This window comes from Myotis davidii, unplaced genomic scaffold (assembly GCF_000327345.1).
Source record: "Myotis davidii unplaced genomic scaffold, ASM32734v1 scaffold313, whole genome shotgun sequence".
In the NCBI taxonomy this organism is placed as follows: Eukaryota; Metazoa; Chordata; class Mammalia; order Chiroptera; family Vespertilionidae; genus Myotis; species Myotis davidii.
In genome coordinates, this window is record NW_006286275.1 from 1,452,320 (window position 1) to 1,466,158 (window position 13,839).

General features: G+C 38.5%; 1 protein-coding gene across 2 annotated transcripts in view; it reads right to left on the minus strand.

The window, feature by feature from the left end:
* HMGCLL1 (3-hydroxymethyl-3-methylglutaryl-CoA lyase-like 1) overlaps window positions 1-13,839 on the minus strand; it is a 160,456-nt gene that overhangs the window by 53,881 nt on the left and 92,736 nt on the right. For both annotated transcript variants that reach the window (XM_015560051.1, XM_015560052.1), the window contains 2 exons: window positions 13,207-13,270; window positions 9,617-9,805 (listed from right to left, as the gene is read on the minus strand). In XM_015560051.1, coding sequence (XP_015415537.1) covers window positions 9,617-9,805; window positions 13,207-13,270 — 253 coding nt within the window. The remainder of the gene's footprint in view (window positions 1-9,616; window positions 9,806-13,206; window positions 13,271-13,839) is intronic.

A 13,839-nucleotide genomic window follows, 5' to 3' on the forward strand; every position in this document is an offset into this window, starting at 1 on the left:
TCAGATGGCCCAGTGCCTCTCTCTCTCTTCCTTTCTCTTCCCCATTTCCTTTCTCTCCCTCTCTCCTTCAACTTCTATTTTTCACATATTCAATAAATATTTGCTGTTTTCCAAAAAACCCCCACCCTGAAGGGGCTGTGGCCAGCCTGAAAACAGCCATCAGCCCCTCACCCAGGCTGGCCAGGCACTTCAGTGGGGACCCCCACCGTGAAGGGGATGTGGTCAGCCTAAAAACTCCCCTCAGTCCCTCACCCATGCTAGCCAGGCACCCCAGCAGGACCCCCAACCCGGTCCGTGACATCCTTCAGGGCACATCATGCACCAGGCCTCTATCCTATATAATAAAAGGGTAATATGCAAAGTGACCCTAACAGCAGAACGACTGGGAATGACTGGTCACTATGGCACACACTGACCACCAGGGGGCAGACAATCAACTCAGGAGCTGCCCCACAGTGGGAGTTCTGCTCAGCCACAAGCCAGGCTAATGGCTGCCAGTACAGCGGTGGTGGTGGGAGCCTCTCCCGCCTCCTCAGCAGCACTAAGGATGTCTGACTGCAGCTTAGGTCTGCTCCCTGCTGGTAAGTGGACATCCCCAGAGGGCTGCCGGGCTGCCAGAGGGATGTCTGACTGCCAGCTTAGGCCCAATTCCCGGGGGAGCGGGCCTAAGTCAGCAGGTGGTCATTCCCCAAGGGGTCCCAGACTGCAAGAGGGCACAGGCTAGGCTGAGGGACCTCTCCGAGTGCACAAATTTTTGTGCACCAGGCCTCTAGTTATGATATAATTGAGTACTAGGGATGTCCTATACAACATCAAACTATAGTTACCACTGCTATATATACATGTGAAAGTTAAGAGAGTGATTCCTAAGAGTTTTCCACATAGGGAAGTTTTTTTTTCTTTTCTGCTTTTACTTTTTAAAGTATCTATATGAGATAATGAATTCTAACTAAGCTACTGTGCTAATGATTTAAAGTATATGCAATTGAAACCAATGCTGCACACCTTAAACCTATATAGCGATATATGTTGATGGTATCTCAATAAAAGTGGAAAAAATAATTATTACAAAATAGTTTTACTTATTGAAAAGTTTTTAGTAGAATATGTAGGCATCGCTTTATTCTAATTTTTTTTTTTTAATTTTTAGACTTTTAGAGAGAGAGGAAGGCAGAGGGAGAAAAACACTGATGCAAGAGCATAGATCAGCTGCCCTCTGCACCCACCCTTCTGGGGATCAATCCTGCAATTGTGGGCATGTGCACTGACCTGGAATCAAAATGGCAAACTTTTGTTTTATGGAACGATGTCCAACCAGCTGAGCCACCCCAGCAAGGCTACTCTTAAAGTTTCAAAATTTATACAGATTTTAAAAAATTAAGTCAGTATAACCAAAGGTGTAACCTAGATGAAAATAACTTATTGCCTAATCAAGTGTCCATAATTTCCACATTTTATTTGATAGTTGAAAAAACTGAGAAAAGGGATGGTGTTCTATCTTGTTTCTTTACTGTCTACCACACCTAATCGCAGAGAAGCTATCACACAAAATGTAGCTAATAAATATTTTTTTCATTAAACTAGCATTTTAAAATAATTCATAACATAATTAAAAATTGATAGACATAATTTACATTTTATAGTCTGCTCTATATAGTAGAAATTTATAAATATGAAAAAAACTTTGTAGGTTTCAGACTACGATTCCACATCTTTGACTTGCACTTACTAAACTCCTCCTCCAATGTCTTGAATGTAACCTTGACTGATATGTTAAATAAGTTTAGTATTCTAAAGTGAGAATTTTATAAAAATGATCCAGTGGATGGTATTACTGCCATAAAGTTCAAACCCAGAACTAAAAATATTTGGAACTATTTGAGAAAGCTGTTCAAACAATAAAGCTAAAGATTCTTGACTTTTGGCTATTACGGTTATTAGTGGTTTCAACTGTGTGTATGTGTTCAGTGGTGGCTACATAACCATTAACTGGTTACATCATTATAAAATAAAAAAAGGTCATGAGAGCATTAACCAATATCAAATCAGTGTTCTAAAAGAAAAGGTCTGTGTCATATTATATTCAAGGGCAAGAATGTGTGTACATGGAGTTCCTTGTAAATATAAGTTTACAAGAGAGGAAAAAATTAAGAGAAAAACATGAACAGAAATTAGAAAATGAAAAAATGTGTTTTTATACAAACAATAGGGCAAAACAACATTTCCCAATTAAAGCCACATGTATTGAGAAAGATGTGACAAGTACTTGGTTGAATAGAAGATATTAGAAAGTATTAAAGCAATAAGATGAAATATTCACAGAATGGATAAGAGAGGTACTCTAAAAGGCATTGATTTTTGAAATTTTCATCTGTTAAATCAAGAAAAGAATCATAAAAGCTGGCCTCAACCTCCACCATTTATACAAAATTCAAAGTTAAGTTCTAACTGGAAAAAAAAAATCACTAGACTGGTAAGAAAATCTATAATAATAAAAGAGTAATATGCTAATTAGACCGGACATCTTTCTGGATGAAGCCAGGGCTGTGAGGGAACCCCGGGTCCCAGGTGTCTGCTGGTGGCCAGAGGGAGGCCCGGATCCCAGGTCCTGGAGGGAAGCCAGTGCCAGCAGCTAAGGGAAGGAAGGCCTACTCTTGCACGAATTTCGTGCATCGGGCCTCTAGTAATTATATGAATAGATAATGTTATTTTTCCCCAGAAGTAACAGCAAGATTAATTTTAAATTAAGGATGGTTATTTTTAGAAGTAAAACTAAACAAGATGAGTCTATCTTCCTGATTCAAAGCTTGCATTATTATGTGCAAAGAAAAGAACAGCCTCAGCCCAGGATAACTGACCGACTTGGTTCCAAGGTAAAGACAGAGACGCCCGCCCTGGCTGGTTTGGCTCAGTGGATAGAGCATCGGCCTGCGGACTGAAGGGTCTCAGGTTCTATTCCGGTCAAGGGCATGTACCTTAGTTGTGGGCACATCCCCGATTGGGGGTGTGCAGGAGGCATCTGATCGATGTTTCTCTCTCATCGATGTTTCTAACTCTCTATCCCTCTCCCTTCCCCTCTGTAAAAAATCAATAAAATATATATATATTTTAAAAAAAGACGCCTATTAATATACAGTAATTTCTGGATAATATGGTCACCCTGATAAAGTCAAAATTTCTAAGAAGAGTAATGATATTTGATTTAACTATATCTGCTTTGCCAATTTGTTTTAAAGAAGCAGCTGTTTGTTTCATTCATTTTTTTCTATTGTCTTTCTATTCTATATCTCATTTATTTCTCCTCTAATTTATATTATTTCCTTGCTTTTACTGGCTTTAGGCTCTGAATTGATGATAATTTCATAAAAGAGATCTGAATATATACCCTGATTTATTTTCTAGTGTAATAGAATTCTTTTGCATATGAGGAAATGGAAATCTAGGAACATATGAGACCTTCCAAATATTATATTATATTTTATAGATAATGGAAAAGTCAGTGTCCTATCATAATGTTGCTTGCAAGTCTTAAGTGGAAATAAAAAAGTACCCACTGGAAGGACATGGGAATTTCAAGAAAATGTAGCAAAAAGCACAACATGTAGCCTTGTGTGGAGTAAAGTCGTCATGCAGCTCAGCTCTCCTCCGCCTGTTCTCTCTCAGCGGCACGGACATGGCTCTACCTCTCTGTGCACACTAGGGCTCCCCTCCTGACCTACTCAAACTCTGGGTCCCAAGAAAGGTATTCTAACTACCTGTGTTAGGGACTTTCCTGGATCTTATGAGTTGTGAAGTGCAGTAATGGATATCACAAGGCATAAATATCATTCCCTATGCATACCTCCTTATCCCAGAGTGTCAATCAACAGTAAATTAAAATAGATGATATAGGTGGGGAAGCAATGATTTCAAAAGTTAAACCACAATTAAAAAGAAAACAGAAAACCTCTGCAAATGAAGCCAGTATTTTCTCTCATTGCTTTTCTGCCTATCAAAATTTTAAGTTGAGAAAAAAACCCTAATAATATGTATAACATTTGCCTATTTGATCAGCATGGGGAAGGCAGAGCAGATTTGGATATGTTTTCTCGCAGGGTGAGCTTCAAGCTTAGATCTAAACATAATCCATTATATAAAGATTAAACACTCATTTTTAGCACATTAGAGAATTCCAGATGTGTTACAATGTTGATGAACTGAATGCCAGTTTAAAATGCCATCTCGCTCAGAAGCAGCTTTTCCAAACACCCTTTAAATCCCTGTGGATACAGAGAGGCAGATAAAAATTGCATTGTCCCTGAAGACAAAAACGGATAGATGACCTATTATCAAAATTAGAGAGGTTTATATTAATAAAAAGATGTTGGAGATAAACAAAATTAATCAAATGTTTACTTACTTTTTCATGATTGATATAAGCAATTAAACTACATGAAAACAAATTTTTAAAGTTACTTTGTTCATCTTTTGTCATTTATTTTTATACATCAGGAACACTGAAAAACTGGACAGTGTTAAACTTTTGCCAAATTTATTTTCCTCTTTTTTTGATGATAACATACATCATCCAATCTTCCTATAAGAATATTTTTGGAAAGAATAACATGCTGGAGAAAGTTTACTGTATAGCAAAAAATCCTCAAAATCAAAGAGCTTTTGGAAATAGAGAGTTAAACAGTTTCCTCACAGCAGTATCATCTAAAAACTTTAACATCTAAATCGAACATCCAGAACTGTCTGATAAAATAAATATCTCTTGAATGAATTAATGATGCACTTTTTAAATTAATTCTCACCAGAGGGTATTTTTGTCTATTAATTTTTAGGGAGATTGGACGGCAGGGAGAGGGAGAGAGAGAGAGAGAGTGAAACATCAATGTGAGAGAGACACATTGATTGGTTGCCTCCCACAGGAGCCCCGACAGGGCCAGAGATCAAATCTGCAACCCAACTACTTGCCCTTGACCAGGAACTGAACCTGAGACCTTTCTGTGCAAAGGCTTACAATCTGACCACTGAAAGCACTGGCCAAGGCAATGATGCTTTTTGTAAAAAAAAAAAAAAACTTTTTTAAGGGCTTCCAATTTTCAATTTTTTTCTTTTCTTTCTTATTCATCAATTTCTATTTAGTATTTTAAAAGAGGTAAAAGAAATGAATAATACCTAGTGCATATACAGGGTAGAACAAAAGTAGGTTTACAGTTGTGGCTACGGGATTCACAGTTTATTCTTGTATGATTATTAATTATTGTATTATTTTCTGTACAACCAACTGTAAATCTACTTTTGCCCCACCTTGTATTTACAAAACACGTTTGTAACATAATGCTTTATGTCTCCTGGCTCTTATCACAAATACATTGTGTAATCAAGTTATTATTACTGTTATTTGTCTTTAACTGCAATGACTATAATAATTGCATTAACCAAATACATTATTACAAAAGCAATTGTTCTAGAAACTCTGCATCTTGTCTCAGCAGTGTGCATTCTGCGGACACAGGGCGAGACAGGCTCACTTGGCTTGTGATTGGAATTTTTAAAAATTCTCCTCAAGAACCCCAAAAACAAATTACATGAAAAAGTATGTGCTGTTTGGTAGCATATGAACATGGTTTATTTAGTAAAAGCCCATATAAAAAATAAATGCTTTGATGTAAAAATTAGGTAAATAATTTTGTTTTTCTAAAGGACAATAATAAACATACGGAAAACATTATGAGGAAAAAGCACATTAAGCTAAAAGTCTATTAAGTTTAAGAGAAAAAAAAGGCGCATAATGTCTCTTCAGGAGAAAGTTAAATAATTCCTATTCTGCTTTGTCTCTGTGCTACCCATTAACATGGTACTGTTATTTGTGCTGCGGGATCTTATTTGTTTTATTCTGTTTTTACCCAATTGTAAAGACTAGGATCATTTGAGTGGAGAAAATAGAGACTGTGTAACTGTTTGGTGGGTAAGTAGATTAAACAATTTGTTCACTGGTGTTTTACTTAGGAACTGGGAGTACATAGAAGGGTGAAGCTCAATTTTTACATAAAAAATTAAGACAAGTATACCGGGCCAAATACGTTTCTTCTATTCCTAACATGTTGTGCCTCTTCTCACCTCATTTTCTTGCTCTTTTGGTTTTGAGTAGTTATAAGTATCCCACACTGAAATCTATAGACTTAGAATTATTTCTCTCTATTAAATGAATCTGGCAATTATGAATTTTTGACTTCCATATAACCATCTACCTACAGTCCTATGTCATATGTATATGTCATTAAAAATACAATAACCTGTAAACCCAAGAAAAATTCCTCTACTGCCCTCCACTCCACGGTTAGTATGTGCTTCCCAGACTGAGGGGGGATGTTCTATTTATAACTCCCTTTTGTTTCCTACCATGTGGCCAAGTTTCCACTTATTACATGTCTGCTTGCCTTAATATTAACATCCAGTTTGGAGCACTGTAAACTGTTTCTCAGCCCCTAAATTAAAGCAAATGATATCCACTCCACATCCTACACCAATTTTGCTAGAAGCCACTTCAAAGATTCCATTTTAGAAAATGAAGTACGGCCACTGTTTCCTGAAGCCAAAGTTGGCCCTGTTCATAATGAAGTGAAACTTTCTCTGATTTCCTCTCTACTGAAACGCTGACAGTTTATTCCATGACACTTCTCCCTCCCCCACTAGAAGTAAACCTGGTTGTTTTGCTGTTGTTGTTGCTGTTACTGGGGGGTGGGATAGGAGATGAGGAAAAGACGCTGCCTTCCTCGATGGTGCTTGGGACAGTACACCGTGTGCTTACCATGACATTTCTGGACCACATTTGGCCATCTTTAACAACATAAAAGTCCCCAAATGTTTAAAGACTGTCTGAGCTACACACAGTTTCAAAGAGAGCAGCAGTGTATATTTCTTTCTCACGTTGTCACTGGTTTATTAAATTAGGTGAAAGTGGATGGCAGAAAAGACAAACCAAAACAACCTCTCCAACTCTAAATTTTAGCTTCCTCATCAGATCTGTACTCTTCGACCGTTTCCTCAATTGTTCACTTATACTAGCCTCTCTGGCTTAATGTCACGTTGCTTATTACACAAGCCACTGCCACCCTCTTTACCTATTTAACAGGTACCAGCAAACTGGCCTCTCCCCCGCCCTCCATCTATTCAGAGAGCATAGCTCATAGCAAAAGAACAGAAAATACTTACAGACGCTTATAGTCACACTTCCTAGTAACCATCACAGGAGCTGCTGAAGAGTATCCACCCCACACGCGCACGTGCACGCACACCCACACACATGCGCGTGCACATGCACTCACACACACACCAGCTGGGCTTGAACTGAAGATGCATTCTTTCCAAAAAGGTTCATACCTGAAGGTGCTACTAACCCCAAGCCTTTTCAAAGTAATTTACCTTCTTGAATCTTCCAAATTCTGCAGCAATGTGAATCTGAACTCTAAACCCACATGGGGGTGGGGGGTCAAGGAATATGAAGGACAGAGGGACAGTTTGCATTTCTCCTCTACTCAGAGCCAAGGCCATGGGAATGAATGCGCTTGCCTTCTCCCTTTGAGAGATGGAGTTGTTGCTGGCTTATCCTTTGACTGAGGTGTGGTCTCTTGAGGATCTCAGCTTCATACAGGCTCTCACCCTTATTCCTGATCTTGCTTGGGCCCTAGGTTGTGTCATGCCCTGCTGTGCAGCCGTTACAGGATGGGAAAATGCCTTAGGATTTCAGTCCTCATCTCTCTATAAACAGAAACTATGTAATTTAACTAATTCAGCAAATGTTATTAAAGGTTAGCTTCTCCTATAAACAGTTGTCTTCTTTCCATTTCCAGGACAAGATTCTCCCCTCTCCCAAGTCCTTTTACCCAAAGGTGTTTTATCTGCTTGAAGCCTTCTTTTCATAGCCTGGGGCACATGTGTGCATGCACGCACACGCACGCACACGCACACACACACACACACTCCCACAGATGGGCCTTCCCGAGCTCTTAAAGTCACAAGATGGCATCGGCAATACTTTGCACTTGGTCATTTTCAAGAGGCAGACTGCTCAGAAGCAGAAGTTTGGGTTCCCAGGTTTTTGCACTGTAGCCCTGCCTTTATCCCAAAGCACTAAACTATCATTTATTATGTAAAAATGCAGGAATAAGATATTACCCAGTGTGTTGCCACATAGAGGACATTTTCATATAGAGAAATGAGGGAGAGAGAGAGAAAGAAAGAGAGACAGAGACAGAGAGAGGCGGGTGGACAGAGACAGGCTCAGACACACCTCTGAAGAACTTGCTGGTCAGGAACACTTACGTTACAGTCACAGCTGATCACAAAATCCTGAAGTGATGCCTAGTTCTCTATTGTTTTAGAAACTAAAATACCTAGAGAAGGAAAACTGTAAAAATTCCCACGCCCCAAATTCCATGGGATTATGAATTTCTCTCCTAATTCAATACAATGTCCCCTGCCTGCTTCCAGCGGATAAATGAGGATGTGTGCACATGTGCTACAAAGTCACAATAAGCCCTGTGCGGCTTGATCTTCACGTGGTTCTTTAACTTCTGCCAAGTGACTATAGCCTTTAGGGCTGTGAGATGAAGCTTTACTTACTGATTTTCTGCTCCAACAAAGAACTGTCATAGAGTCTTATCTTTAGTCATCAAAATCTTGTGTTCTAAGAACTTCAAATGAATCTATTTTTAGCCGAGTTTAAGAAACTAACAGTTTTGAAACAATACCCTTAAAATGCTATTTCTATCTATTCTTGTAAATGTATTCAAAATAACTGAGCTTTTATTAGAATTTAATAAACACTTTTTTAATCCTCCAACTTTCTAGATCTCTTCATTTTAATCATCTAACACAGTGGTTCTCAACCTTCCTAATGCCGCGACCCTTTAATACAGTTCCTCATGTTGTGGTGACCCCCAATTTCATTGTTACAAATTGAACATAATTAAAGCATAGTGATTAATCACAAAAACAATATGTAATTATATATGTGTTTTCCGATGGTCTTAGGCGACCCCTGTGAAAGGGTCCTTCGACCCCCAAAGAGGTCGCGACCCACAGGTTGAGAACCGCTGATAATGGAATACACTTGACAAAAACCAGAGGTTCTTTCAAAAGTATGCTTGCTAACATCAGAAAAGTACCTTAAACAAAATATTCTACATTTCAGCACATCTTCTCATCATCGAGCACCGAATTATCAAAAAGAACATTAGTTACATGATAACAACAGTACGCGCTACTATCTTTGTGCTTTGCACTCCTCAAAACGCTATCCTATTTCAACCGATTAAACTTTATGTCTGGAAGCACATGGAAGTTGAAAAAAGCAGAAGCAGTTTTAAGAGGATTAATACCTTCAGAAGAACAAATTCGGGAATTCTAGCAAATCAAATGAACAGTAGTAATAAGAGATATCATTGCTCTAAAAAAACCACACAAAAAAAACATGTGCAATTCACATACCTGTTGAGTGCTTGTCACGTCCTGTTTAAATATAAATCCACAGCCATTTAAGAATGTTATCTTATTGAAGCTGTTAGCATGTTTATATTACAAGTTAGGATACACACCTTACATAGACACAGATAACACAAAATACCTGAAGGGCCGTGAGGATATTGGCTAAGGCTTGTCCGTATGTGTCATGACAGTGAACGGCAAGAGCAGTGGGTGGGATTTCCTTTAGGACACTTTCCAACATTCTCCTCATGCTTCCTGGGGTTCCCACTCCAATTGTGTCTCCCAGAGAGATCTCATAGCAGCCCATGCCATACAATCTCTTAGATACCTATGGGGATAGTTGAAGAGCTTGTAAAAGAATGGAAACGCACAGATCCAAGCCCTGTTGTTCCTCAGCAAACATCATCTGGAGGTAAACATCACAACTAAGATTGTGATGTATCCATGGGAAACATTTTAATTTTCTGATTCATTTCCTTGTTCATTAAATCCTAAGCATTATATAAAGCTCTGAATGGCATTAGTGTAATTATCTATATTTTAATATTCAAGATTAATATTCAAGTTTAATATTGTAATATTCAAGTTTGTCTTAGAGTCATAACTATTCACATGTTCCATTAGGAATTATAAACTACAATTTCCACTATGGCAGGCTTACTTGTCTCAACTCTTTCTTTAATCAAAGGGAAGCATTACAAATTTACTTTGAAAGTAGCATTTCCTAAGGAGTTAGATGAGGGGTCAAGAAATATCAATACCAGTTTCAGCTCTGTCACTCAGTAGCTTTATAATTGGTAGAGGATCAAAATATTTCTGGCTTAATTTTTCTGTCTCATAAATGGACACACATATAATATGATCTTTCATTTCTTGACTCAAGTGCTAAGAAGTGATATTATAAAGAGATCTACTGCAAGGTTCCTTCAAACTGAATGACTAACTTTACTTTGAAGGACAGTAAGAACTGACATGAAGGTAGCATGGAATGTTAACAAAGGCATGGGTTCTGGAACAAGACAGGCCTGGATCTAAATCTCAGCTGTCATCCATGTCAGTCAGGTGATCTGGGCAGAAAATTAAACTTTATAAACTTGAGCCCATAACACCCTTACTTCACATATTTTCTAATCCTTTTTTTTTAATTTTTAAGAATTACAATAACAAAGATGATTTTGTTATTGTATTAATTACAATAACAAAAATGACCTATTTGGCTGTGAAAATGAAATGGGAAAATCTATAAATAACTTTGAACACAATTTGGCACATGGTCACTCATTTATTATGTATTTTTTCAGTGCCATTGCTTGCTAGGCACTGTGCTAGGTGCTAGGATATAATAGGGAGACAAATATTGAGATGGCTCATGCTGTTATAGAGCCTGGGGTCAAGTGATGACAGACCTTAATCAATTCCATTTGGAAATGTGTAATTACAGCTACAATGAGAATTTTTAAACAGAGAAACAGGATTCTAAGAGCATGTGGCAAGAGAAATTAACCTAGATCTGTCAAGCAGCAAGGACCCAGGTGACAGCTTAAGATAAAGTAAGCATTAACTTGTTGACAAGGTTGAGAAGGAAGAGGATGAAAAGAAGGCTCCAGGTCGAATATCAAATGCAGAAGCAAGTGTGTTGTGGGAAGCTGACATATAAAATACATCCCAGGAAAGAGAAAAGTGAAATGCAAAGGACAGGGTGAGGAGAAAGCAACAACCAAAAGGGAATGAAGCTACTCAAAGCTGGAGAGGCAGGCATGGGGCAGATCCTCCAGGGCCTTGCAAATGCACCAAGTTTAGAATTGTGACTGAGGATTCTATCATGAGAGCACTGGAAAGCCATGGCAGAATTGGGGTTAGCAGTGATATAATCAGATTTGATTTTCAGAAAGGCAATATCAAAAACAGGATGGAGGGCACACAGAAGACTATTATTGGATGAAAACTCAGATTTAAAAAAAGCATAATGCTCATTCTCCTCTACTGCCTGTTACATGCTAGAATTTCTTAATGGCCAGGGAAGGGAGAATGAAGCTTCAAAGGAGAAATCTCACTGGTTGGAGGAAACGCCAAGTTTGGTGTCAAGGGAATAAAAGAGGTATAAGGGGTGCAGGAAGGAGGAAATGGCCACTAGTTCCAAATTCTGCTGAGAAGAGGAGGACTAAACCGAGTCTTGCATTTCTTGGTCCAAGTGTTAAGTAGTGACCTTATAAAGAGGGATTTCAGTGGAGTGATGGATGGTTTAGAAGTCAACTCGGGTATAATGAAGAGTGGCGTAAGAGGAAATGGACTCCACTACTGTAGACAGTCTTTTGAAGAAACTTAGATGTGGAAGGATGGAGTCGATAACTAGGTGAGGATGCCGAATTAAGGGAGAACGTTTTCAGATGGAAGAGGCTTGACCATGTTCAAATGCAAACGGGAAGGAATCTAAACAGGGACTAAGTGAGGGGAAGAACTAGAGACTTAAAGGACAAGAGATTGAAAACAGGTTGCATTAGTCACTTCAGAAAGTTAGAGAGTTGGCTACAGAATATATTAGAACAACACAGAAGGCTATTAAAGGCTGCTGGTGATGAATTTGTAATGTTTCTAATCTGCCTGTCACCTAATTCTTTTCAGCAACTGCTCAGGCATTCTGGTGCAGGAATGGAGGACCCGAGGGTAGGTGTGGTCCATCCAGAGACGGCAAAGGCAGAAGAGCAAGGGTCTGGTGTATAGACAGAGTTGGGTTAGATTTTGTGGAGTCTGAAATTACACTATTTTGGAAGTGTTCTTTAAGACAAAAACACATAACTGTGAATTCACATTATTAACAGAGTCTTGGAAGGATCCCATGAGGGTGAAGGACTACAACATGTATGCTTCGTTATCTCATGGTATATTTACCTGTGTGTGCAAAGGTCTTGCTTAAATAATGGACCCTGGGCTATCCCTCATTTGAAAAATCTGCACTGCATTTCCAAAAGTTCAAATACACAAAAATAGGACTGGCTTTAGCCAAACTGAAAGTTTACCCAGCCTAAGTTTTGATTTCTAACTATACCATCTTCACTGCTTTAGTACCACATTAATAAATTTATGAACATTAACCGGTGCACATTAATATACTTCATATATAAAAGAGTCTCTGAGATAGTCTAATACAATCTCAAAGACTGAGCATTTTGCATCCATTGCTATCGATTAAGAAACAGGAATAGTGAGTGAAATTGAACTTTCATAAGAAGTCCTAACTGACTAATCTATTCCTATAAATCGTTCTGGAATAGCATCTTAAATCTCAGCAGTAAGAGCTATAGGACCCCAAAGGAACAAAGTCCTGTGTACACTCCATACATGTGCCGAAAGTACGCAGGAGAACAAAGGAATGCTACTGGAGCAACCAAGGCAAAGTGGAAGGGTGCACAAACCGCCCGGACATACTGGTAGGAAGGGCACTCACTGCGGTCTGCCCACCGGGAAGCAAAGCAGACACTTTTATTCCCTCTACCTTGGACCACCCAAAAGATGAAACTCAAATGTTACTTAACTCTGAACAGTTACAGGCAATATAATAGGTCCTCAGTGTTAAATGAAACTATTAGTTAAGCAATCACATGACTCCCACTCCATGGTTCCCTTTAGTCTCTGTTGTGCAGATGCACTAAATAGTGAGGGAAATAGACTCCTTTTAAAAATAGCATACATCATTTTACCATGAATCAGAAAACCAAAGGCATATCTTACTTCTGTCACTTTTTGCGGTGTGATGTTTCCTTCATATGGACAGCCCAGGGCACAAGACACATACCTAGATTTAAAGTACAGAACCATGTAAATATGAGTATAGTGGATAAGCCACTTCCTATTTTCCATTTTATAAAAATAAAGCAACAGCCCCCCCGCCCCCCGCAAAAAAAAAAATCAAGAAATCTTACTTTACATCCTTCAATATAGTTTTATGCTCAGACCAAACAAAAATAATTTCAGAACATTTTCAATTTAACTCACATATTCATCTTCCTAATAATTACAATTTGAAATATGTTATTTGATGGTAGATGGGAATAAAATATAGGTGCTTATCCTATGGGATTGTTTCTACTATAGCAACACGTGGACATTCAAAGCGGAAAATACCAGGGAAATATAGTTTGATTTAAATAAGTATACATTCAACTCTTAACTATCCAGGTTTTTGGAAGCACAGAGAAAGATCATGTAGATGACTAATTGAACTTTGCTCTTCACTCCCATCTGGATGTCTTGGCCTCATTTAGAGAGTCATTAATCACCCCCAAACTCTTAGAACTGGCCACAATCTCAAAGTTCATCTTGTTTATCTCTCGTGGCCGTACCTAAATCATCCCAAAGAGAAGA